General features: G+C 47.3%; 1 protein-coding gene across 1 annotated transcript in view; it reads right to left on the reverse strand.

Annotated features, from left to right (window-relative positions):
- Positions 1 to 3,830: 3,830 nt before the first annotated feature.
- The window catches only part of Siah3 (siah E3 ubiquitin protein ligase family member 3), a 68,779-nt gene continuing 45,494 nt past the window's right edge, over positions 3,831 to 27,115 (reverse strand). Inside the window, exon 2 of the mRNA XM_052732727.1 lies at positions 3,831 to 8,111. Coding sequence (XP_052588687.1) covers positions 7,443 to 8,111 — 669 coding nt within the window. The 3' untranslated portion in view covers positions 3,831 to 7,442. The remainder of the gene's footprint in view (positions 8,112 to 27,115) is intronic.

Raw genomic sequence — 27,115 nt, forward strand, 5'->3', positions numbered from 1 at the left:
ACTGTATTTCCCAATAGGTCCAATCAGGGGCAAGCATACATCCTGATGAATTTTCTGCCACAGACTCCTGGCCTACATCCAATCAGGGTCCAGCGTACATCCTGATGTATTTCCTGCCCACATACCTCCCACCTCATCCAATCAAGCACTTCCAGTACAGTTGGGTCAAATGAACTTGTTTAGGAGAGAGAAAACATAAACAATAGCCTCCAGCATTTAACTTTGGTTCTCACATATGCTACTATGTATCACCTTCTATGGCTGATCAAAACTACAAAGAGAGAATTAGATAAAATAGTGAAATTCATACCCATGGGTGGGCCTCCCATGCCTCTCATCAAATGTACTTAATGACTAACCAGTCAGAATGGGTTTGTGATTTAGGATGTCTGTCCAATTAGTCAAATTGCCTCCCAAAACAACTTTTGTGCAAATCTATCAAAATGAGAAATCTTCCTCTGAGCTTATTTTCTGGAACATTCTTTGTGGTATCCTATTGTGGTATACTAGAATTACAATCCGGATTTTTCCAACTGAAGGCCATTCCCTTTAACCTCAATGTTGGATCTAAAAATGGAGAAATGTCCACCTCCTGTGTGTTAATGGAAGTTGACTTGGTACCTGGAAGGAGGCATAGAGAATGGAAGAGTCAATTACCTTCTAACTGGGTGGTCGCCAAAGCTCCCAGCTTTGATACCTAATGGATGTTTTTCCCACTGGCCCCCTTACAGGGCAAATGCAGAGTCTCTCCTCTACTTCTAGGCTAATGGGAAGTAGTTCAGAGATTTCCTTCTCTGCTGCCTCTAGGCAAAGCTTATGTGGGGTTTAGTTCTGAGCGGTTGGAGGAAGGAGATTGATAATTTACATCACCCAGGGAAAGCCCCAATGACAGCCCTGTTCAGGCAGCCTGGGATTTTCAGGGTAAATAACTGCATCCCCGGGGGATTTGCTGGGAAACTTGTACTCAGGAAGGGACAGAGATTTAAGGATGAATTCCCATCTCCACCTCCCCCAGGCAGGGATTTAAAGGATAAACCTCTTGTGCTCAGAGGAAGATTTACACAGTAGCAGTCACTTCACTGGGGACTGTTTCTGTGTGACACTTGGCACTGGGGACTGCTCTACACTGGTTCATCCATCCATCCTGACTGATAAGCTGTCGCACCCCCATCAGTCTGTGCAGGCTTTCCCACACCTCTGTCTGCTCCACCTTCCTCTGTTACACCTCCTCCCAATGGCAAGAGCAGGGACCTCTGTAACACTGGATGACAGAGGACACTAACCCCTCAAGACCCTTTGGAGCCCTGGTTATGTCTTGCTTCATCATCCAAATGCGGCCTGGGCCATCTCCAGTCACTTCTTCCCTGCCTTCCTCCTGAATCACCAGCTGGTCTCTACAGGGGACTTTACCTGCTTTCTGTGTTTCTTGTGCCCCATTTTTTCTCACTGGACCCTGGCTTTGGATTTCAGAACTTGTAGGGGACAGCATTAACAATCGAGTCCTGGGCTCCACTGTGGTCCCCTGAATCAGAACTGTGGATTATGAGGCCTGGAAATTGAGTTCTCCAGGTAATTAATAGTTCAATAACCCCTAGATTCCAGGGTGCAGGTGAGATGGGCCTTCCTTCCTCCCATGGCTGACTTTTGGGAAGGCTCCCTTTCCACTATTTAGGGGACACTCCCTCCCCAGCATTGGGCAACATTGGTGTATGTCTTTGAGGATCTAGGCTACTGTGAGGTATAAAACATTGTCAATGACATGGCCTGAAAGGTGCCCAGCTCATGAATATTCATGTTAGCCTTCTGGTCACTTTTGATCATTCAGATCAATTCAAGGCATGAGCTCTCTCTGTCTCTGTCTCTGTCTCTGTCTCTCTCTCTCTCTAAGCTTTTGTGAGAGCAGGAAACAGTTCTGGGAATAAGGTGGTAGGAAGATTGAGGTTAAAATGAATTGACAGGCAATAGGATTAGAACCATGCTCAATTCTGATCTTGGGAGTAACTAACAGTGGCCTGGAATTAAAGAATTAAACCATGAAGCCTTCTTTGACAAGTGATCTGATAGACCCAGAAATAAATTTCAGAGACAGTGTTGTTGGGCAGAGGCAGGGGACAGCTGAGATAAGGGGATCTGGGAGGCCAGGGCCAGGGGTGAAACCCTTCTCTCTCTTTAGAATGCAGGGAGAGAGGCGGTGGTCCCCTGTCTCAGGGCAGCGTGAGATGCTGAAATAGTTCCGGGGACATTGGAGTTATCACAGTTTCAATTCTCCACTGGCAGCATTTTCTTCCCTCCATTCAATGATGACTTTCAATGGAGGCCCACGTGAAGCGGGAGGGAGATAATGAAACACAGGGCAAGCATGACAGCATTCACAGCAGTGAATCTCTGTGTACTGCCCTCTGCCTCGTGGCTTTACATTGCTATTCCCTCATGTTGCAGGGAACAACCCAATACTAAGAATGAGCAGATGGCAAAGGGCTCAAAGAAATGGTATCAACTGCAGTTTAGTGGCTTTTCCACGGAGGAAGAGGTGAAGAGAAGGTAGCATTCCGATTCACTACTGCTTCTTGTCTCTGAAGTCACTAGAAAATTCTATATATGTCAATTGGAGTGAAATGTCCATCTGCTTCCTTATCTCTGTTCTCCAAACAAGGTCTTAAAAGGACAGGGGATGTTTCTGGTACACTCAAAGCGAAATATTTTCACATAATGTTGGGAAGACCCAGGAATCCTCCTCTTTCCGTCTTCCCATTGCCAGGATTACAAGCACATACTACATCCGCGGGCTTTTATGTGAGTGCTGGGGACAGATTCTAGTCATCACGCATATACAGCCAACATCTTATGGACTGAATCGTCTCTCCAGCCCCTTGATTCACAATTCATCTCAGATTATCTGCCTGTTTCCAGGCACAGGACTTCTAAGATCCTGTGACTTTTGTGACAGTGGGAACCACGCCCTCCCTGGCAGTCTCCTTGTTGGGTTGTATCAAGTAAAGTAGCCAGAGCAGGAAGGAAGGTGCTGGCCTCTGTCTTTCCCATGACCTCCCCTCACCTATGCCTTCTCGGCCTCTTGATTCATAACACACCAGGGTCTCCCTTGCCTTCCTTGGCAACACATTTTATGTAGTATTCGAAACCACTACTTATGTCTTCCTCAAATGTTGAGTGTTTCCAATCTCTAGTTTCAAAGTAAAGCATTTCTTTAGAGAACATTAACCTATAGGTAAGGGAGAAGAAGGGAGGGGAAGCTATGAGAGAAAGTGATGGAGGGGATTCCAGTTTTACAGAGCTTGGTTTTGCTTTTAGGTCGGGGTTGCCAATAGGCTGGTTTTGTGGGCCGTGGTTCTCCATGAAAGCCAACAGATAGGATTTTTCACAGCAGCATAGGCCAGGGTAGGGAAGTTTGAAGGGTGTTCTGGGTAAGAAATGCTCTTGGAAGCTACTTGGAGGCCCCAGGGTCTCTTCTCCAGTAGAGTCGCATTTCCCAGACAGCTTTCTGCTTGACTGCCATCTGTGTACTCACCAAGAACGTCTCCTTTCAAAGGCCTTTCTCCCCACCCTGTGGGCATCAGCAGTATTTAGACAGTGCTATGACGGTAAAGGCTTAAGAATTAACTTTCTGGTACTCTTTTGGCGTAGAGTATTTGCCAATGGCTGTAGTGTAAATCCTTCTAGCCTAGCTGATTGCAAGCTCTCACCGTGGAGCCCCTGGATGCTGAGTTGGGAGGTAGGTAGGCACCGGTGCAGCATTGTGAGCATGTTCCTTGCTGATGTGAGGCAAATGTCATCAGGAGCGCAGAAAGAATCAGGAAGCAATGAAGCCTGAATATTGTCCTTGTTTTAAATAGAATTTATTTAATTGTAAGATTATATATGTTAATTTTCAATAATGGTTGTAATAACTGACCTACAAAATTCTAAAAATGGAACAATGTGGATACAAGTCAGCTATTGGGCTGGAAGAAAAGGAGACAAGAGGAAGAGAAAGGGTACATTTAGTACTGAAATACTAAAGCAGGGCTTCCATGCCGCTCGAACTTGATGACTGGGTCCTTCTGAGACTCTGGAACACGAGCTCATAGAGATGACATGGATGGAGTTGGTTGGAAGCCTGGCTGTGGGGCTGGCTTTGCTGTTTACTAACTGCAGTTTCTCATCCGTCCCGACACATCGCAGCAGCTTCGTGTGGTTGTTTTGAGGATTATGTGGGATAATAAGTTCCAAGGACTTATCCCCCTGGGTCACATAGGAAACTTTCAGTCAGTGGCAGCCACAGGCCCACTGTGACAGCTATCCTGATCATTTCTAAATGTCCCCAGTGGCTGCTGGAATGTTAGAACTATCCCAGGTACAGGTTCATACGCATACTCACTGTTAGGAACAATCTTCATCGTATCGCTAAACCTCCATCCATCATTCATGTAGGCTCAGACTCAAGGCAAGGCCTCCTTCTCTTTAAACACCTTCTGGACAAACTGCTCACAGCTGCCAGTTCAAATACAGACAGCCGTGTCTCTCATCAGTGCTACTGTCTGTCTGTCTATGCCTTCTGTTAAAACACAAAAATTCCTCAGGGAATTTCTCAAGTTGAGTGTCTTGGCATGAAGGAGGAACCCAGGTTCCAGGATCCATGAGCACGAGGCCCTGGCGGTGGGCGAAGGAGGCAAAAGGACACGGGGCCACAGAGACCTCCATGGGCCTCTTCCTTTCCGCCTCCCTGGGACCAGCTCGCTTCCACAATGCTAAGATGCCACTAAAAGCGGATTTCACTCCAGCCTTTCCCCCTGGATTCTCCTCATCATTCCAGGGTGAAGACCCACTCAGTTTTCAAGTCTCCAATCTCCAACTGCTGAAGCAAGACCCTGCTGAACACTAGGGGATCGTCTTCCTATTGAGAACGCTAAGTCTGAACCAGTAGAGCTGAGTTTTACATGTGGTCTGACGTGTGACCTTGACAAGGTCATGGCGTATCTCTCAACCTGCGTATTGAGGAGAGTGATGAGGATTTACTCAAGACTAAAGGAGAGAGCCTTTTGGTAGCACTGACGCTCAAACACGCTGTTTCTCACTCTTCTCCTCTGTTTCCAATTCACCAGTATTAGCTTGCTCCTTTGTCTTCTGTTCTTCCCATATTAGTGTGGAGAGAAAAGCCGTCTTGGGAGCACCATAGTTGGAGGAAAACAAGACATTTCCTAACCTTTGTTCTGAAGATGAATAGGAACCACCATTCAAGTCTGTGCCTGGGATCACTTACTTATAATGCAGTGTGCAGTAACCACGGCCTGCAGTCCTTCCTAGTTTGGCTCAGCAGCAAGGGGAAGGCCATGTTGCAGGAGCTCCGAGTCCTGTAAGCACTACATGTGTTCTTCTTGAGGTGTTGTGTGTGTGTTTAGTTGGGGCACCTGTGCGTTACAAATGACCATCAGAAGCCAGGAGAGGAACTGTGGCTTCTGACGCCTCTAGACAGCTAGGGAGGTCCTGGGTTGCCAGAAAGGAGCCACACCAGCTGGTCTCTCCCGGGGCTGATATAGCAGCCTTGGGTCTGGGCCCTCTGTGGTTGGAGGCTAATGGCCTGGAGCCCACAGGACACAAGCTTCAGGATACCTCAGAGCCTCATCTTTGTGCTAATCTGTGAGTAAAGTTAGCTATGCTCCTCAGGCCCTAGATGGAGAGATGAAGCCCTAGATCCAAGACCCAGCAATGACTGGATGACTGGAAAGAACTGTGTTCTCACAGTTCTATAAACCTAATCTCCCAGTGCCGCAGCAAAAGTGGCTGGAAGATCAACCAGTTTGGGAGACGGGTAGTGTATTTTAAGATGAATTAATTTTGGTGGAGAAAAGATTGCCGATGGACAGTAGCCAGGACAATCTGCCCGAAACTGAGTGTTCACTCGGAGGCCAGCCAGGCCCAGCTGGTGTGCCTGAGGTAAGGGAATGAGCTGGAGAAAGGCCCACACAGCCCTGTGGAGAGCTGGGCTGGTTTGGGGTGCCATGTTTTCCCCTAGCACCTGGACAGTGACCGAAAGGATGTTGTGGACACGTGGACCCATGGGGAAGGTTTTAAGGTGTGCAACTTAGAACAGAAAGAAAGCAGAGTGAAGACCCCGCCCCCACCCCCACCCCCATTTTCCTCCAGTGCGGGAAGGTCTTTCCCCAAAGGCTGATGTATTGTTCTAACAACAAAACAAGAGAGAGCAGCCTCTAGGGCGGGGGAAGATGAGGGGGGAGGGGGAGGGGGAGGAGAGGAGGGAGGAGGCTGGAGGTGGGTAGGGAGTGAGGGGAGGGGTGGGTGGGTGTGGTGTGGGGGTGGGAGTTGGGGGCTGGGGGGATAGAGGTCGGGAGTGGAGGGTGAGGTGAGGTGGGTTCCTGAGGCTTCCTTCTGCATATTCGGAGCTTACTCCTAAGCAGCCATGCTTATGTGCTGAACAGGGCTACAGAGCATGTTAGAGAGGAAGGAGAGGAAAGTGGGGGGGGGGGGGGCTAGAGTGTGTCAGAGTCAGCTCCTCAGGCTGGAGTCCCGCTGTTTGATGGTGGCTCGTATGTATAAACCATCAAGGACAGAGCAGCTTTCTGTCTGATACAAGAAGGTGTTACTCTAGTGGTGGTGGTGGGGGGTGATGGATTCATAATTCATGTATTTAAAACGTCTCGCCAAGGCAAGCACGCCCTCCCAGAGGTTAGAGGTTAATCGGATGCCTTCTTCTTTCTTCTAGCTTTTCTCCTGCATCATACCTATCCTGCTTCTCACCAGAGGCAAAGCGATTTTCAGAAAGGCATCAAGAACATCTGGGCTTTAACTGCAAAGCCAAAGGGAATGGCATGGCCAGGGAATGAGGCCAGGAGAACCTGAAAGACAGAGGGTTTGGGATCTGACAGCTGTCCCCAGCCCTGGATCAGGTGACTGCTTCTGACACAAAGTGTGTCTCTAGGTGACTCCGCTGTGGAGGAGACACTGTCGCTCATGCTCATGCAGCTTAGCTTTGACCCCAAGACTCCTGGGAAGGCGTCCATCACGGCTGGCCGCCTCAGCCATGACAAGTTAGGCTCTGTCTTAAACAGCCGAAAAGAAGAGGAAGGAACTGTTTGGAAGCCGAGCCTCCGGTAACACCCGTGCTCTGCCTCTAGGTATTTGCTCCCTTTGGGAGCAGTAGAGAAAGAGACCAGTGGTTGCAGGAAATAACTATTCGGGTAGAACCTTCCAAACGTTCTACAAAACGTTACCAACAACACAGGACAGATTTCACACCAAGATCTTGAATCACAGATGTTTACATAACGTGATGCCCCATGGGCAGATGAAAACTAATACCACAAATTACCTGAGACGAAAAACAAAGAAAAGAAGGAAGGAAGGAAGGAAGGAAGAGGAATAAGAAGGTCCTGACAGCTGGAGGTCCAAGGTGCACAGGCAGTGGGAATATCCAGCGGCTCCTGGTCTCACATCTCGGCATCGGTGGCGCCGACCTCGGTTGCGGTGATGGCGATTCCGATGGCGAGGCTGCCATTGTCAGAGAAGAGCTGGGCCAGCGAGGTGTTGAGAACCAGGCAGTCCCCATCCGTGATGACCGAGTCCACACACTCCAGGACAGATCTCGGGGTGGCTTCCCATTTGAGACGCCTGTGGTTTCTGTTGAGCTCCAGGCGATAGGTGAAGCAGTCGGCCTGGGTGGGGGTCCCGATCAGCATCATGGTTGCAAAGAACTGAGGGTGCCCTTCGTGCCGTTCCTGTTTCCTGAGCACCAGCAGGAAGTGGTGGCCCAGGCAAGAGTGCATGATGATCCAGTCGGCGGGCGCGGGGAGGTGCATGTCCGTGGCCAGGAAGACGATCTCTGCCCCTTGCAGGATGTCAATCCTGTGGATCTGCCGCAGATGAGGCACCACCACCTCCAGGTGACCTTCCCACTGGCAGGAGAAGAGCGGGCATAGGCAGGCTGTCACCTGAGCGCTGGGCATCCCTGCCTCCTGGTGGTGGAGGTGGCGCGGACGGGCATGGTGGCACAGGTGGCTGCGGTGACGGTGGTGGCGATGGTGGTGAGGAAGATGGAGCGGGTGGAAGCTGCCTTGCTCTGTGGAGTTCTGAGTGATGGCCCGTCTACCGGACACATACTGGAAGGAAAGAGAAGAGCGTTAGCGGGGTTCGAGGCTTGTCTCTGGTGCCCAGTGCGGCTCTCCTGATGTTAGAAGTGTTAAAGGCAGACTGTACAGTGAAGACAGGGAATGTTTGCATGTCTGTCTGTTTGTCTCTCTCTCTCTCTCCTTCTTGCTCTCTCTCCCTCTTTCTCTGGGGTGTGCCATCTCCACACCCACAGGCCAGCTCTCAAACTGGCTTTGCCTGATAAATGTAACTCTCGGTTTTCATCAAGGAGCCTTTTTTTTTTTTTTTTTTTTTTTTTTTTGCAGATGGAGAGATCATTACAGAAAACCACAACTGGTCAAAACGCAGAGAACAACGGGTCCCGAGGTGCCCAGCCCCAACAGATACATCTGCAACACGACTCCTGTACCTAAGGCTCAGGGAACATCGTGGAAGGGGCAGGGGGAAGATTGTAAGATCCAGAGGACCTGGACACCTGCTGTGAGATGGTGTCCCCTGGGAATGACACGATATTGCCGCAACACGGCAACCTCAACAAGACCCGAAGAGGCTCAACACCAATAGACGTGCTAATATGGAGTCCCAGTATTGGACCCAAGTGATGGCCCTTCCACCTAGTCTTTCTGGTTTCATCCTCCACCATCGCTAGCCATTTTTGGTTTTTCAATCGCTGCGGCGTCACGTGGAAGACAGGGACATAATCAGAGGAGACTGGAGCAAATGGCTATGCAAATGGAGTAGGGCATTATGAACTCGTGGAGACGTGCACACTCTCTGCACCCGGAGAAAGAACTAAAAATAAACGCAGCCTTAACTCTCCATTCCTCCCTGTTCCATCTTTTGATGCAAAGTATGTTTCATTTAAACGATCCTGGGTGAGGGAGGTCACGGGGCTGCTGGCAGGGAGAAGGGATTTGTTTAATTGGCAAAATGCTAATCATTTTTTGGAAAATGAATCCTAATCTTCCCATCTACTACAGTGGATGTGTGAGTAATTACTTTCCTTTACTAAACTGTTAATGCAACATTAGTGATTACACTAATTAAAACTAATGAACTCTTACCACTGATAAACCCTTAGCCAGGCAGTGGATGCCCTCCTTCTATTGGCTGTGTTTAATTTCCCATTTGGAAGAGAGGTTTTGAATTAACCTTTAGAATAATGCACAAAATTGGGTTTAGAAATGTTAGGCTTTATAGACTGGGTATAATTCTATCCCTAACCATTAGTGAGACTATTTCCACCGAGGGTGTAATTGAATTTTAAAACACATTTCTTAATTTGATCAGCCACACTCCTCTGCTTGGTAATGGCTGTCCTTCTGAATCCTGGCTTCAGGAGGGGAAACCTGTCCTTGGAATTATCCGGGACCCTCTCTCCAGCTTCTGATCCCCGTGGCCAGGAGGCTCACTCAGAGGGTTGATTTTCCTTTCACTGGCCTCGAGGAACCGGGTCATGCATGCTACTTGAACAGAAAGGAGATTCTGATAACAGCTTTCAGTGATGCACTGACGTTTGTTTGTACTCGTGAGCAAGGGCTGAATCCTGGGAGAAGGGGCAGGTTCGATGTTGCCAAGGTCCTTTATCCAGACAGTGGAGGAACGAACAGGTTGAGTGGTGGAATCCTGGGAGCAAGGATTACAGGATGGGGCTAATGTCAAGGCCTGATCTCAAGTAAGCAGTCAGGTCGGCCCGGAAGTGAGGATAAATGTGACTTAATGCTTTAGTGTTTAACCATTTTCTGTTTCTGGGAAAGACAGTCAGAGGGAAAAGCTGAATGTTGCTTATTTGGTTTTCCTGTCTCTCCACATCTTTCTCTCAAAACCTGCAGTGACTATGAACATCACAAGCCCGGGAGGACACTGGAACACTCCACCAATGGTTAAGACGTGAGCTAAGGCCGGGAATGGTCTTACAGTCCTCGGGAGGCAGAGGCAAGCGGATCTCTGTGAGTTCGAGGCCAGCCTGGTCTACAAATGAGTTCCAGGACAGCCAGGACTGTTACACAAAGAAACCCTGTGTCACAAAACAAAACAAAACAACAACAACAAAGTGAGCTAAGAAGTCACAATGAATCATCGTCACTGAGACAGGGCATCCTTTCTATGTAGCACATACCTGCCCCCACCCCCAGATTCAGTTCTTAGCTGAATCTCGTGGCTTAGCTGGGTGGTGACATGTTCCTGTGGGCTGTATGATCATGCCTGTAATCTTCTTTAAAATACTTTCTCACGGCGAGTGGGATCTAAATGCATACATTTTAACACCATGCTCCCGGGTGCTGTCAATGCTTGTTTCGGGAATTCGCACCTCAGCATGATCACCTAACGTTTTATTGGAAAAGACCATACACCAGAGATAATGAGTACAATTGCCTCAATTGGTATCTGTATTTCTGATTCACACCAGATGCTGCTAATTAACACTTACGCATGGGTTCTCATTGGGGAAATTAGTGGCTTGTCAATCAGCGTAGCAGATGCTCTGAATGGACTCTCTGTGATGTGTGAGGAGAGTCAGTTAGGAGAAGTCAGACAAATTCCCCATTCGGCGAATGGGTCCTGCAAGTTTCTTCTGTAAATACTTGGTACCCAGCCTCTGAGACGGGACTTACATAAGCTTAAGGTTTTACTTCACTACAGGCTGTAATTCCTGCATTTGGGAGGCTGAGGCAGGAGGATGACCATGAGTTTGAGATCAGCTTGGGCTGTAGTGTGAGACCCTGTCTCAGAAAAAAAAATTGTCAAGCTGCTTTTGTAAACACTCCTCTTTATAAGCGTAGATTAGTGCTGTACTCAGAGAAGCCCCTAAGGGCCGGAAGGGGTAGTTAATGCAGAGACTCACAGCCTGTTACAGTGCAAAGGGTTAGTGATGGTGGAGCGCTTGGCCCTACATGGGACGTCTGCATGTCTCCCTCCAAGGCTCAGAGAACAGTGCTGAAGATGGGGAAGAACAAATGTCAGAGCCGGAGGGCAGGGAGACAGACAGAAATAGATCTTTTGGACGTGACATGACCACTGTACTCATGGACTCACCAGAGATGTCGTCATTCGTACAAGACCTGTACAAGACTGGTCCAGCCAACATTTCATCATGGCTGGGAGGGGGGCCTTGAGGCCCTACCCCTAATGGTGTGTGTGGGGGGGGACTATTGGCAGTTAATGGTTGCTGGGAGAGAAGGTGCCCTTTTCCTCATTGGTGTAGCTCCTGAACAGTGGCCCTTGTGACAAACAAACAAACAAACAAACAAACAAAAAAAACCCTGCCCTTGCTCTTGGAAGCAACTCTAATTGAATGAGCGGATCACATGCGACAGGAAGACATGGAGGCGGAAGGGAGTTTGTAGGGAAGAAGAAGGTTTCGAAGGGAGGTGAATGAGAGAGGGCAATGAAAATGACTGAGATTCATTATGTACATGGATGAGACTATCAGAGAACTGAAAGGAGGGAGAAAGGGAGAGGAGAGAGAGGGAGAGACAGAGACAGAGAGAGAGAGACAGACACAAACACAGAGAGAAAGACACACAGAGAGAGAGAGAGAGAGAGAGAGAGAGAGAGAGAGAGAGAGAGCCCAACCCCACCACCAAAAAATGAACAAAGAGAACTATTTCTGCATGCAGTTTCTCTCCTGGTGACTAAGACCCCTGCAGTTGGGTGTGGAGGTGTTGGTGAGTCAGGATGTATCCATGCCATCAATTTACTCGGTAAGAGGGAAATGGGTGCTACTGCAAAAGGAAGACAGCGACAACTTTGGTGGGTAAAACTTCTGTTTTAAACCAAGACCAACGAGTGACAAATAAATAACGTAAGAAATCCACGGAGATGACCACATAGACACCAGTCTGTGATCTCAAAGACAAGACCCAGGAGTGACAAATAACTTAAGAAATCCACGGAGATGACCACATGGACACTAGTCTGTGATCTCAAAGCCTCCCAGGAGGCTGGTCCTCTTTTAAAGGAGATCCCTGGTCACGTGAGGGATCAGAAAGAAAATGGGAATGTCACCGTGAGAACATCAGCAAAATGCACCCTTGAGTCCCTAGGCTTGAGGCCGCGGGGCCTTCAGCTTTTAGGTCCACTCCCTTGCCGAGCAGCATCAGTTGGTTTATCCGAGTTATCGTCTCACGAGACTCACTGTGGATGTGAGTACAGTGCCTGGCACACACACACATGCTTGGCACACACTTGCAGCCCAGATGCATTTTAATCGCCTCCTCTAGGACACACTGGTTCACTCAGCTGTGTCAGGACATGGTCCCAGCCTGATGACAGGGTTACCGCCTTGCCCCCTGACCTGTGACATGGTCGTAAAGCAACTCACATTCAACCTGCACTGAAAGCCAGTCATTGGTGACCCGGTCTCCTCAGTCATCAGGCTGGAGTCGCTGACGACAGGGGTTATATTTAGTTGGCCCAGTGCCGTGTCCCGTGGTGGGCATAGACCAGCATTTTGCAGCTCCAGGTGGCTAACAGATTCCCAGTGAGTATGCACTATTGGAATGAAAGAACGATCACATGGCTCATCAACTGGACCCCCTTCTTGCCCATATGCGCTGGTGGCTCTCTCCTCCATCCTGGCTCCTCAGCTGCTGGAGAAACATATCCGTGTGTGTGTGTGTGTGTGTGTGTGTGTGTATGTGTGTCCATGAATCCACAGGTGGAAGTTGCTCATGCTGCACCTGAGAGGAATGGAACATAGAAGCTACAGTCAAGCTTGACAAGGAGGTGGGCTCTGGCTCATCTCTAGCTGTCAGGGTGGGAAGCGAAAGGGAAGCCTTGAGGAAGGAACGTCACGTGCCAGCGAGGCATTCCTTTTGCTTTTACCTTTTAGGGTTTACTGGAAAACATCAGTCGTTTTCTTCTCAATTGTAAGGGATAAATAAATTGGGAAGTGCTGTCTGCTGAGTTAACACAGGAAATCTGTCCATCCCATGAATAAATCTAGACTGATTTTCTCTCATGTACCTCAACAGGATCATTGACCTAACAAATGGCTCAAGAGCCCCACACTTACCTACTATCCACACACAGGTAACTCCAGCCAAGCAACGATTATTGTTGATCTCTAGGGCCATCCTCCCATAAGACGAGTATGGCTTCAACAAGAATGGCCCCACAGGCTCATATATTTGAAAGCTTAGTCCCCAGGGAGTGGCACTATTTGAAAGGATTAGAATATTAAGAGGTGTGGCCTTATTGGAGGAAGAGTGTCACTAGGGGTGGGCTTTGAAGTTTCCAAAACCCATGCCAAGCCCAGAGTCTCTCTCTCTCTCTCTCTCTCTCTCTCTCTCTCTCTCTCTCTCTCTCTCTCTCTCTCTCTCTCTCTCTTTCTCTCTCTCTCTCTGCTGCTTCTCCAGCTATACTCCCTGCTATGATGATAATGGACTAAGCCCCTGAAACTGTAAACAAGCCCTCAATTAAATGCTTTCTCTTATAAGAGTTGCCTTGGTCATGGTGTCTCTTCACAGCAATATTAAGATGGTAGCTCATGGGTCCATCCAGAGCCCTCCAATCTACCACATTCTATCCATATTTCCATACTCTATCCAGATGGCTGGGATGCTGGAATTCCCTCCTAATAGCTGAGACAGTTCCTTTCAGTCTATGATATTCATTGATCCATCAACCAGAAGGCAAATCCTTGGACTCAAAGAGTGGCCAATGAGTGGGTGTCTGGGGGAAGGTCAGAAGAATTTGACTGTGTGAGCCAGAGTGTCTGCTCCACTTCAGGGGAGGCCCCTCACAGTGTAGAATGAGCCAGATTTGGAAGAAAGGGGATACAGATAGACTGTTGACTGGAATTGTGCACATAGTTTATTATGAAGGTATTAATTATTAAGTTAGAAAAAAATGAAACATATTTGTAGAGTCTCTCATACCTGGAGTTTTTACTTCGAAATATTTTAGGTGTGGTGTGTGTGTGTGTGTGTGTGTGTGTGTGTGTGTGAGAGAGAGAGAGAGAGAGAGAGAGAGAGAGAGAGAGAGAGAGAGAGAGAGAGAGTACTTTTGATTGTAATTTTGCCGTGAGCCCTGCAGGTGTTCAGGGCAGACCTGCAGTCAGAGCACTCGGCTGGAGGGAAGCTGCTTTCTTTCCATTTATCTCTGGCTCTGATTTTTTTATCTGTGAGACTTGGAGCATGCTAATGAGTCTTGTAGATGAGAAGATTTTTCTTAGAAGCAACTTTCTGCAGAGTTCGACTTTTGTATTGCAGCTGCAAGTGGAATCTGGGCCTACGTGAGCAGTTTAAAGGTTAAAATTTAATTACCTGGAACCCCACTAACTGAAGTCATCCGCGTAGGATGGCTTCAGGACCACGGGATGACTGTGGGAGATGTGTCGAGCTTCACTGAGAGAGCAAGCTCAGCAGATCGGGCCAGCCAGGAATTGGGAGCAGAAGTGTTGAGCCATTAACCACAGAGGCTGCTGCGGCTGACTGAGAGCCCTAACCTTAGGTAGCCTTCTAGAAACTGTTACATATGCAAGTCTAAACACGGAAAGCAGGTGTGCTTACAGATTCTGAGTGGGCAGGAGTGTGTCCTGGGTGGCATGAGACAATTTGACCGCCTGATTGCTCCAGGTATGCTTGTTTCAAAGTTCTTCAAAGACATCATCATGACGGAGAACTCTACAAATTCAACTTGTCCCATCCTAAGCTCCCAGCCCTCCCATCCTCCGCAGAGCCGCTGTGGATCAGCTACATTGTATCCACCCACGAGGGGTCCCTTCCTCCAGCAGGGTCTAGTCTGTTGCGTGTTCCTTTTATACACAACACATTTACCCAGAGTCTTTCTTGACAGTGGCCTGAGCTCCAGAAAGGTGAGCCATGTGTCTGTCTGTCTACAAGTGTATCTTCAACAGCATTGCTTGAAGGTGGCAGCTCCCAGATAGTTATGTGTGAAGGGGAAATGACTCCTCCCTGCGATCCCTCCCCACATGATCCAATCACTTTTTACTTTCTGAGACCGCTGCTCAGATGCAGATTATCTGTAACAGCTCTCAGGACTACTACTATAGTAGCTTCCTCATTAGATAGAATGTGCTAGAAGGGGACCCTTAAGATTATATGCCTATGTGCTAACCCCAGAACATGTGACTGTGATGTCTCCATTTGGGAAAATTGGTTCTTTGCAGGTATGATTTAATTGAGTCTTGGGATACATTCTGGTTATACAAATGGTCCCCAAATCCAGTGACAATTCCTCTTAGACGAGACAAGAGCAGGCGACATGGGTGGTGGTGAGTTCTCTGCAGGTATCATGGCCTGCAGGGAAATGAACTTTGAAACACAGTACAGCTGGTCAGTCAGACCGAATCAAAACTTCCAGAGAATCTGATCCTGTGGTTTAATTCTCTTACACATTTAAACACAGTCAGACTTTGCGGGGGAAGTCTCCACAGAACAATTTTCATAACAAAGCTTCCAGGATGGAAATAGAGCTTCCCTTGCAAAATATAACTGTTATAATAAGAGTGAGTCCTATTGGCTGACAAACCATGCTCAGGGCTAGGACCTAAGAGAAAGCATTTGCAGTAAGCGTAAGGGTGGATTTACTGATGGATGGAGGATGGGGCCTCTTTCGTGAAGATGAGTTCTACTCACTGAGAGACAAAGCCCAGGATTAGGGCCTAAACAATTCTCAGGATTTGGGGGAAATTCAGGTGGAGGCTGGCTCCTAACAGAATCGCAAAGGGTCACTGGGTTGTTTGACCAAGTCACTCCAGTGTTCCAGGTGTCCAAGTATCATTTGCTTCCTCCAGTTGAAGAAAACAGGCCAGTGTGTTTGACAAGCCTGGTTCCTCCAGTGCTTTCTTTCAGCGGAGCCTCCTCCAGCATGGGTGCAGGGGAGAGGGCCATTGAAGAAAGAGACAGACTTGGAGAGACGCAGCTACAACCCTGCAATGCTTGGAGTCATCGGGATGGGAAGAAGCAGGTGGATTCTCCCAGGGGTGTTCAGAAGGAGAACGGATTCAATGATATTTTGAATCCAGACTGTTTGTTCTCTGGACAGTGTGAGCACACACTTTATTGTCGTAAGTCACCAAGTTGTAGTAGTTTGTCATGGTATCCAAAATCCCAAACTGAGACCTGGGTCTTCCTGTGTCTGTCCTTGTCCTCGGAAAGGCTGGAACATGTCTCACTGAATAGTCTAAGGGTTCTTCATCATTTACAATGAAACCTGAACTTCCTCTCACGGTCACCAGGAACCAGCATATCATGGCCCCCTCTCAGCTGTCTCTTCCATCTCATGCATTCTGCTCTGTGCACAGTGGCCTGTGCTGTCTGTTGACCTTGCTGACCCCACACACCTGCACAGGGCCCTTGCACTGCCCATGTCCTTTGACTGATACACTGTCAGAAAATCCACACTTCTGCCCTAAAGTAACATTTGCTCTGGGGCTGTCATCCTCAAAAGCAATGCTCAATATCTCATCCTACATCATTCCACTCCATAATGCTTAACAATACTATAAAATCATAATACACATTAAAGTATATATCAAAAATATAGGTCCTAGTATTACATCTGTCTTCCTTATATCAATACAAGTTTCTTGGGATTAGGAATTTCATTATGGACTTCTGTGTCTCTCCACCACATTATTCGACACTGAAAAGGGCTCAATAATTTGGGACCAATCTTTCCTCAGGGTATTTGGTTGAGGGTAAGTACCACGTCAAGTACTGTTCAGAATGTTAATTTCATGTTAGATCTTTATGATCTTTATTACGACACATTTTGATGCTTTAAATGAGCAAACATGACCAGAAGTGGACCAGTTAGCTGCTTGAGGAGCACTGACCTATGCCTGCGTGACTTGAGCGGGGAGTTGTCAGCCTAGAGTCTCTTCCTTGGCCTGACTGCTTTAGATTCTCTGTGGTCGCTTTGAAAGTCGACTCCAGCTGCAAGGCCCACTGCAGCCATGGCTGATGCTGAGATCATGATGCTTGCTTCGGGGAGCCTTGCTCCAGTAACAACTGCTCCAGGCAACTCGCACTATTTTGGAAGATTCCACTCCAGCCAAAGCAATCCTTGGCAAACTTTAGAAGACCCTACACTTGCTACAGCTATTCTCACTCTGGCTGAGAGGGAGGGCCTCTGGAGCCATTCAGCAAGAAGCCCGGAGATTGGTGTAATGTGAGGCTTGTGACTGGTGGAACTAAAGATTAATACATACAAGACTGTGATTGGTAGAACTGCGAATGCCATACCCCTTTTCTGGCAATACAAGCCAGCTGTTTCTCAGTCTTGTTGAATTAGCCTAAGATGCTCGCCTGTACCCTGTATTCTGGCCGTGATAAAGGCTTTGTGAATTATCTTTTGTCTACTTGTGGTCTTTATCATGGAGACAATAGGGTGGGCTGGTTTGCGCACAGAGCAAACCAAACCCTAGGGTTTCTGTCCTTGGCAGTAACAGCAGCAGTGACAGCCACAGCAAAGAAGTGGCTGAGAAATTCTAGAATCACGGGGCCGTGGTGGCTCAAGCCTTTAATCCCAGCACTCGAGAGGCAGAGCCAGGCGGATCTCTGCGAGTTTGAGGTCAGCCTGGTCCAAAGTAGAAACGCTAACAGATGTCTGTCAGTTCCAGAGAGCTACTGAGGGTTAAGGGGTTGGAAAACCAAAGCTCAGAGTCTTCACACGAGGAAGGGACTGGAGGGTTTGAAAAGCACCAGAGGACAGAACTTATGGGAGCTACAACCACGAATGGCAGCATGAGTACTGAGAAAGCAAGGCACGGCCCAGACATTGAAATGACTTGAGATAAGTGGCTGTGATGAAGGAGCCAGGGGAGCTGCGGCCACTACAGAGGAGTTCAGGAGCGCTACCAAGGGTTAAAGAGCTGAGGGTCCCGACGCCTAAGTCGTGGAAACTGTAACTCTAGTCACCGGGTGTTGGTTCTCTAAGCCCAGAGAACCAACCTCTGCCATGAGCACCTAGAACAGTAAGCCTCTAACTTAGAAAACTTAGAGTCACAAGCTTCTAATGCTTAAGGCTTAAAGCTGTCAGTCTCCGGACATGGAACGTCAGTTTGAAAGTCTCTGGAACTTGGGGCTGTCAGTACGAGGGCATCTTTCCCATTGACTATCTCTGAATTCTTTCTCGGCTGAACAAATGGACCCGCAGCAACTGTTTATAATAACTTAAACCTGCTCTCCTCCCCTCCTCCCCTCACAAAGACAAAAATCAAAGCTCTGCCCAACTCTGAACCGGTGACTTTCTCCCAGGGATGGCTGTAGCAATCCTGGGGCTTTGAGTATGTAAAGATCTGGAGGGCAGTGGGAACCAGAGTATTTATTCAGTCCCTTGTATCCTTGTTCTTGGACACGTCTTCAAACTGTTGGTTTGTAGGATCAGAGTAGAAGCAAGTGGAAGCGGACCTCACTGAGTTACACCAGACTTTAAAGCTGACCAGTGCTTCAGGTGATGGACAGTGCACTAAAATATCATATTAGACCTGACCAATCCTGACTCCTTGACTGTCTCCGAGTCTCCCACCCTGGATGAAACCATGCTAAAAAGCACATATTCCTCAAAGCCTTCTGGGCCCTGACAGTAAGACTGAGGGAAAAAGGAGGGTCCCTTCTCCTGCCTACCTGGGATCTCTGCTCAGAATTCTGATATTTTACCTTAGTATTTGACTCTGGCCTGAATAAGTGAAACTTGAGATGATGTCACTATCAAAAGACGTGCTGTCTACACCCAGGCATAGACGTAGCTCATAGAGCCCTTCCCAGAATTCCTGTCACTTCACATGCCATGCTAACAACCAGATCACACATATCTGGAGCAAAGGGCCATGCTATTTCACACACACACACACACACACACACACACACACACACACACACACACACACACCCCATATCCCCAGTGCAGGCTTAAGTTCAAATAACCACTTTTGGCCAATTAGGCTTTCATAAGAGTGTATCTTTAAAATGGGATATATCTATATATATATATTATTTTATCAAGAATAGATGGGAAGTTAAGGATGCTGAATAGAGAGAAAATTGATTTTTGAAGTCACACAAACATGGGTATGAATCCTGGACTCTTTAATTAACCTTTTCATGCTTCAGTTTCTCAATGTATAAAGTGGGAATTATAAGATCTCCCAGAGTGTGGGTAAGGACTGAATGAGATGCAGAGAATGTTCGTAATGCTAGAGCCCAAAGTAAGAAAGACAAAGGTAGTAGATACAACATCACCAACATCAGCAAAAACTAGTTGACTGGGGCTAAGAACCCACACTTGACATAATTTCTAGAGTTTTACCTAAAGTAGACAAGATTATAAATCATGAAGGCCCTTCTAAATATCGAAAGGGTTTTGCGATGAAGGAGTATCTTGGCGATCAGGGCCAAAGGATGCCACAAAAATCACACCAGGCAACAGACCTCATGCAAGAGATTAATGGGGTTGAGGGAGCACAGAATGGCTGCCTCTGAGCAGGGGATGGAAAAACAGACATTGGCAGACCAGGTCTGGAAGGAGGACTTTATAGGGGGTATGGAGCATGTATATAGTGAAAATATGGCACAGTGGAAACACGCCATGATTCTGGAGTGTGGGTGGTTCTTAGTTGACTAACAAGACTTTAGCTGATAATTTCAGTTGGGATTAATATTTTCATTAGCCAAAGTCTTTAACTGAATATTTCCACCTTGCCAATGAATACTGGCTACAATGCACAGAGCAAGCCTACCTAAGTAAGTGGAATATAATTGGCCATCCATAAGTGATTGCCGCAGCCACCACCACCACCACCACCACCACCACCACCACCATCATCATCATCACCACCATCACCATCACCATCATCATCATCATCATCATCATCACCACCATAACCACCACCACCACCACCATCATCACCACCACCACCATCGCCATTATCATCGTGAAGCATTTGGTTAAGGCAATGATGCTTTGTGAGTTTAAGACAATCCTATGAACAGATTGAATTATAACTTATAATCCTCATCAGCAACTTCGTTCTTCCTTGAGTGTCTTTCCTTCAGGGCTCTTGGGGGTGGGGTGGGAGGGGTGTCTATGACTCTTGTTGCTAGGTCACCGATAAATGTGACTGTCTCACAGGATTAAGAATTCAGGAGGCCCTGCCTTTCACCTTTCCATCTGCTGGGCTCATCTATTGGATGGTGCATCTGTTGCCTGTGATGCTAACAGCTAGCTGGGGGATGGGAAGAAGGGCGTGAGAGCCACACTTGGATCGGAACAATGGAGACCAAGAGCTTTGAGGGTGAGTTCTAGAGAGCCACAGGGCCTGGGAAACCAAGACTAGCATTGAAGAAGCCCACAGGCCTGCCTGCGGGAGAGTGTAACTTGTCCTGTGATCCTAGAGCCAGAAAAGCTCCTTTCTGAGACTAAAGGGCTCCCCTCACCCCAACCTGAGGAACAGTGCAGCCTCAAACAGCTCCTGAGAGCACTCAGTATTCTTATAGTGAGGTGGGGCAGGTGTTTTATTAAAGTCTAGATCTTTGCCAGATTTGAGGTGTATATTTAATAAAAATCAGGCTTGGGGGAGGTATGAAGCAAGAAGGGAAAATTGCTGTCCTCTGGGCTTGGGAGCTTAGCTATCCATCCAGTACCAAATAATTCATTCATCTACAGTTCATCTCTGAGTTATTAAAGCTGTGGTATGTCTCTAAGGAACGAGTTTATTAGTGTTCTAGGATAATTAGTTGGTGCTACTGCAAGGCGATTGTCCCCATGTAGGCATTTCTTCCCAGAATTCATCATGGCTCCATTTCTACCTCGGTCTATTTTGTTCCCCCTTTTCCCTATTGGAGAGCATTCTCTTTCTATGAAGCTTCTAGACTCTCCAAAAGGCCTGGTCTCTCTCTCTCTCTCTCTCTCTCTCTCTCTCTCTCTCTCTCTCTCTCTCTCTCTAATTATTAAGAAGTTTTCTATTCATTTTACATACCAACCACAGATCCCCTTCTCTTCCCTCCTCCCAACCCCCAGCCTTCCCCCACAACCCACCTCCCCATTCCCACATCCTCCAAGGCAAGGTCTCCCATGGGGAGTCAGCAGAGCCTGGTACATTCAGTTGAGGCAGGTCCAAGCCCATTTTCCCTGCACCAAGGCTGTGCAAGGTGTCCCACCATAGGCACTGGGCTCCAAAAAGTCGGCTCATGCACCAGAGACAATCCCCATCCCACTGCCTGGGGGCGCCCTAAACTAAACAACTGTCTCACCTATCCAGAGAGGCCTGGTCTCTTAATGAGAGATTAAGTCCCCAGCCTCTAGTTCAGCCTTCTCCGGACTAAAGTTCTTTATCTTGCATAACGCCTGTGGCTGGGTTCCCTGTGACCACCGGGGAGAGTGGGCTTACTTCCTTTCTCTCCTCCCCATGCCTTGGGGATCGGTGGAGGGGAGGAGGCATCTGGAGCTCACCCTACCCCAAACCCCACAGGTGTATAAATCACATAGAACGTTCCTAGCAGTTTCACAAGCACCAGAACCGCCCTTTAACTACTCTGCCTAGTGGGCTAGACCCACAGTCCTCAGCCCTGTGCAGTGTGCGCACAGATCACCCATGCAACTTGTTAAAACGCAAGCGTGGCTGCAGAGGGGCTGGGCCAGCTCCCAGGGAAGCTGGAGCTTTGGTCACTGCACCTTGAAGAGTGAGAGGTGCACTTCCTCTGCCTTGAGTCCTTGCATCAGACCTGGGATTCCCTACCCCCACCCCACACAAAAATACCTGATACCCCAGTAGGAAGCAAGGAGAAGCTCCTAAATGACCTCAGCCATCACGTTCTGTCTTTGCTCTCATCCCACCAGACTCCATTGTCACCTTCACAATAGAGGTAATGGAGGCTGTACCCTGAGCTGGCTAGCTGCCTGATTTAGTAGTCAAGCAGAACCCTGCAGACAGCTGGTAGAGCAGGGACTCATAGGGGGACTGGGGAAGCAGAGCCTTGAGGGAATTCTTACCCATAGAATGGAAGTACCTTAATCTTCTTCTCACGGTATTTAAATTCGTATGTTAGTAAAGAATTTAGCTTTAATTAATAAATTATCCATTTTTATAGCTGCCCATAATTTTCTACTATTTAGCTTAATGAGGTTTTCATGTGCAGGTTTCCAAAGCAGCTTTTCTCTCTCTCTCTTAGTTTTAAGTAATAAGACATAAACAAATGTGCTTTTCTTCAGGACCTACTGGTTTCCACAACCCTATATATAATAAATCCATCCATCCATCCATCTGTTCACCCATCACTGTGCATTTTATGTTATGGTTTGTGAGGTGCTGAGGATAAGACAGTGAACAAAACAAGTGTGGTCCCTCTCCTCTGAGCAGTCACTTTTCTCAAAGGGAAGGAGACTATGTCACCTGTAGGAGAAAGGTCAGAGGGTATCTTGATCAGGTTCTGGCAGAGTAGAAGGATATTTCAGTAGAAGGATGCTGTAGTTGGTTTTAAAGTCAACTCTCCACAAATTAGGATGACCTGAGTAGGGAACCTCAGCTGAAAATCTGACCTGATTGCCTTAATTGATGTGGAAAGAGCCACCCCAAATCCTTTTGGTAACAGGCGAGATACAAAAGGGCCTGGCTGAAGGAAGATGATTTGTCTTTGGCTGGCTCGGCTGTCTGTCTTGCTGTCGAGCTATTGAGTTGATTTACTCCGTGACTGCTGCCTTCTTCACTGAAGTTAGAGCCGGTGCCTCCAGGCTTCCGCTGTCGACTGAGACCCGCAGCTCTCAAGAAGTCCTCCAGGGTTTGGGCACGAGACTGGGACTGCTAAGGTGGGCCCAGTCCTGTGCTCTGAGCAACTACAGGATCGCTGGCCTCTCCAGTGTGAGACAGCTATCGATTACCGGACTACTCCCACTGCTGAGGCACCAACCTCAAGGACAGAGGCTGGGTTCTCAGCCTCTCAGGTACGAGACAGCTGTTGTTGCTATTTCAGCACAAGTTGATTCAAGAAACTTTTAAAAAATATATTTGTTCTATTAGTTTTGTTCTAAAGAACCCTGACTAATACAAAGGACTGTTAGTCAAAGTGGTTGTAATACACTGGATTCCTCTACTATCCAGATAAAACTCAAGCTCAGTCTATTTCAGGCAGCCAACTGGACATTGGTTACATTGTCTTGACCTCCTTACCTCGGATGTCCAAAGAAAGCAATGGCTCATATTTTAACCCATCCAATAATTTATTTGTTTTGTTTCTACACCCATCTTACAACAATTCTCCAGCAACTGCTTCTACCCACTTTGATTTAGAGGTTCCTTTTTTGGACTATCTACTCAAATAAACCCTTTCAAAACTTTAATATGTCAAAGAATATGTTTTAACATGTCTTGAGTGCAAATTGTCCCAGCCTCCCTGCCTTCTTGTCTCTGAATTCTCAACCCACTGGGACAGGAAGTTCAGAAGAGGAGCAAACAGAACCTTGCTCAGTAGGTGAGACAAGGTCTAGGACTCCTTTAAGGAGCCTTGGAAACAATTTGTGTATGCATAAATTACGTGCCAAAGAGGATGATTTGAAAGACCTTGTCTTTCTCTGTATCCCTGCCCCCATTCCATGGCTACCTCTAAAATTCCTATGTGATGCTAATACTGGAGGCTATTTCTGACAAAAGACAAGCTGATAATCGTACCCAAGTCTTCCCCAGAAAACAAAGAAATGACAAGTCTTTGAGGCCATCTCTGTCAATGTCCCAGCCTTGTGGCAAACAGCCAGAATGAACCCAAGCCTCCTCAGTTTCCCGCCATTGCTAGAACTCTTCATGCCCATGGCCCTTGGTCTCCACCACTCACTGCACATTAATCCGTGTCTAAAGGTCACAAGTCCTTATGGATGAGTCTCAGAATGAAGCTTGTATTTCCCTGTGTGGGATAAGAAAGAGAACTAAGGCACCACAAGCAGACTCGGTGGTGGCTGATGAGGTAGGGGACGGGGCTCTGAGAAAAACAGAGTAGCCATGTGGACCAAGTTCCTCCTCTGCTTTGATGAGCAAGGGGAAGTCCCTTTTTCTTTCAATCCTCAGTTTCTATGACTACAAAGTGGATATGAGACTTCTCTCCTGGACAGTATGAGAAATGATGTTTTAAAGACAAACTCCACTTGTGAGGGAAGTCTTAGGTGAGTAGAGACATGGAGGGCTGTGTCTGAATCACATACTGTTTGTCCTAAGCACATTATGGGTATCATCTCAACCTTACATCTGGGAGGTGGAGACCATTTCTCCTGACACACATGGACAAAGGATCGAGAAGGTGGGATCTGACTCCTGGGAGCACTTCCTGTTCCTCCCTATCCAGCTGCCACACTCAATCATCCCCATGCAGATGGTATGTAACTCATACTTCATGCCATTCCAAGCTGAGCTTTCCTTCCTAACCTGCTCAGCTCATTAGTCGGCCGAGGAGCCAGGGACCTGGATCTAATCCTAATGTGAAGTAAAGAGCAGACATAATGAGGAGGATAAATCTTCTGCAGAGAAAGGATGTGTGTGTAACATCCCAAAGTCAAGCTCTTCTCCTCTAGATGGGACATATCAACAATCTCTTTTTCTACCTCAGATAACGGTGGGCTGGTGGGGAATTGTTTTTAAACTTACTGTTTTCTGATTAGGAGGTAATGCAGTCCAATCTCAAGAATGTTAGAAAGTCCTGCATTGTACAAAGATAAGAAGAGCATACTCTCACAATGCCGCCATCTTAACAGGAGTATTATTAACGTTTTGCTAGTCACTCCTCCTGCCATGTTCTTTATCATAAATGCCTAAATATTGCATGTATGTTCTTGGAAATTATTTTCCCAATCTGATGGTCATGAAATAATAGGTGTTAAATATGTAAATGAAGAGTGCCATTTTAGGGGCTTCCTTGACTTTGGAGAACCCAAGGAGAACTCACATGGATGCCATATAATTGGCTTTATTTGGACCTTGCTGAAAGAGATTGCTCCATATAGTCCATATTTATGTGTTCACTCATTTGGCAACCCCTCCCCCACCCCCACATATCTAGGATAAAAAGGATTTTCATTCAGATCCTCAAAGGAGACAAGGTCTTGTCCCAGAGTCACTGTGTGAATTTCTATTTGGCTCGGTCTCAATGTCTATGTGGTCTCCAAAGCTGCTGGCTTTGTTGTGGGAAGCAGTCAGGCTTTACATGGTGCCCCTCCCCCACTTTCAATCCTGTCTGATTTGCCTCTGGGTTTAACAGTGGCATAAAACTAATTTATAGCTCTTGCCAGTAAGAACACAAATTTTCATCTTAGCCTGTCAGGCAGAAGGAAGCCCTAGTTCAAATGAGTAATTGTTGACCCATGGTACTTATTAGAGATTGTACTGGGGTCACACCATTTGTTGTTTTAACACAAGAAATTAAGGGTCCTGGCAAGGGCTTCCATTGGAACTGAATTGGTAATGAGACAGAACATCTTTGTCTTCGTGGGTGACCTTTCCTGGTGCTGTGTTCACAGCAGACAGTGGGGTGTGCCTTACTTCCACAACCATCCCATGGGAAAGACAGACTGCCAAGGTCCACTTCTGATTTTTAGGTTCCTCCAGGACCCTGGGGGGAAATGACTATGAACCTAAAGGCAGGCATAATTTCTCTATGCCCGTGGAGCATCTAGAATACACTAGAAGTGTTGAGGGGGATGTGGCCATAGATGTTGCTGCTTCAGCCTTCAGAAGCTCACCAGGGCCTAGCATATACGCAGCCCTATATTGCTGTACCGTCTGATGCAGGGCACGAAGCAGGATGGGTTCCCTTCAGAATCAAATGACTTGATGTTCAGGGAAGGCTTGTGTAAGAGGTGACAATAAAGCGAGCCAGGAATAGTAGGTGAGTCTGGGTTGTGGATGGGGAGCAAACTTCAGAGGCTGATGTCTTAGTTGGGGTTTCTGTTGCTGTGAAGAGACACCATGACCGTGGCAGCTCTTATAAAGGAAAACATTTAATTGGGGCTGGCTTACAGGTTCAGAGGTTTAGTACATTATCATCATCATGGCAGAAAGCAGGGTGGCATGCAGGCAGACAGGGTGCTGGAGAAGGAGCTGAGAGTTCTATGTCTTGATTGGCAGGCAGCAGGAAGAGAAAGATGCTGGGCCTGGCTTGAGTATTTAAAACCTCACCCTCAGTGACACATTTCCTCCAAGGCCACATCTAATCCAACAAGGCCATATGTTCCAATCCTTTCTAATAATGCCACTCCCTATGAGCCTATGGGGGGGCATTTCCATTTTTATTCTTGGAACATCTTGGGAAAGGGAGGACTTGGTCTTTTCAGGGACTGACTCTAGAACAAGGAGAAATGAAGCTGTGTTGAAAGGCATGAGCAGATTTAAACGACATTTCTCAATTTACCATGTAATTACATCCTAAGAGTCCTATCACCAGGCAGAAATTTCCTGAATCTAAAGTGTATCATTATGATGTAGCTAACCTACTGAGCATTCTATCGTAGGCCTTCATCTGATGTGGAGTATCATTTCCCTGTATGATCAGGACCAACTGGGAGCTACAGTTTGCTGCTGCCGCCCCAGAGTACTATACCATGTAGCCAACCCCCAAAAGACCACAGTTATAAACTCAAAGCACAAGTTCTTCCCAATGTGTTGCTCTTGATGCATTAGTGAAGTTGAAAGACCATAAGTTTGGGACCATCTGTTCAGAGCATTTTGAAAGCCAGAGGAGGGTAGGGAGAATGGAGGGTGGGAAGAGATCTCTTCATACTTTTAGTTGGTCCATATGCTGGATATATGAATGGACATATGCCCTTTTTAAAAAGATTTTTTTTAATTTTCTTTTATGTATATGAGTATTTTGCCTGCATGCATATGTATGTATACCATGTGCATGATGGTGCCATGGATCCCCTGGAACTGGAGTTACAGACAATTATGAGCTGCCATGTGGGTGCGGGGAATTGAACCCAGGTCCTCTAGAAGAACAGCCAGTGCTCTTAACCACTGAGTCATTTCTTCAGCCCTGACATATGCCCATCTAATGTTGGTGACTAAAAC

This window comes from Peromyscus californicus, unplaced genomic scaffold, assembly GCF_007827085.1.
Source record: "Peromyscus californicus insignis strain IS unplaced genomic scaffold, ASM782708v3 Scaffold_12__1_contigs__length_115047231, whole genome shotgun sequence".
NCBI classification, from domain to species: domain Eukaryota; kingdom Metazoa; phylum Chordata; class Mammalia; order Rodentia; family Cricetidae; genus Peromyscus; species Peromyscus californicus.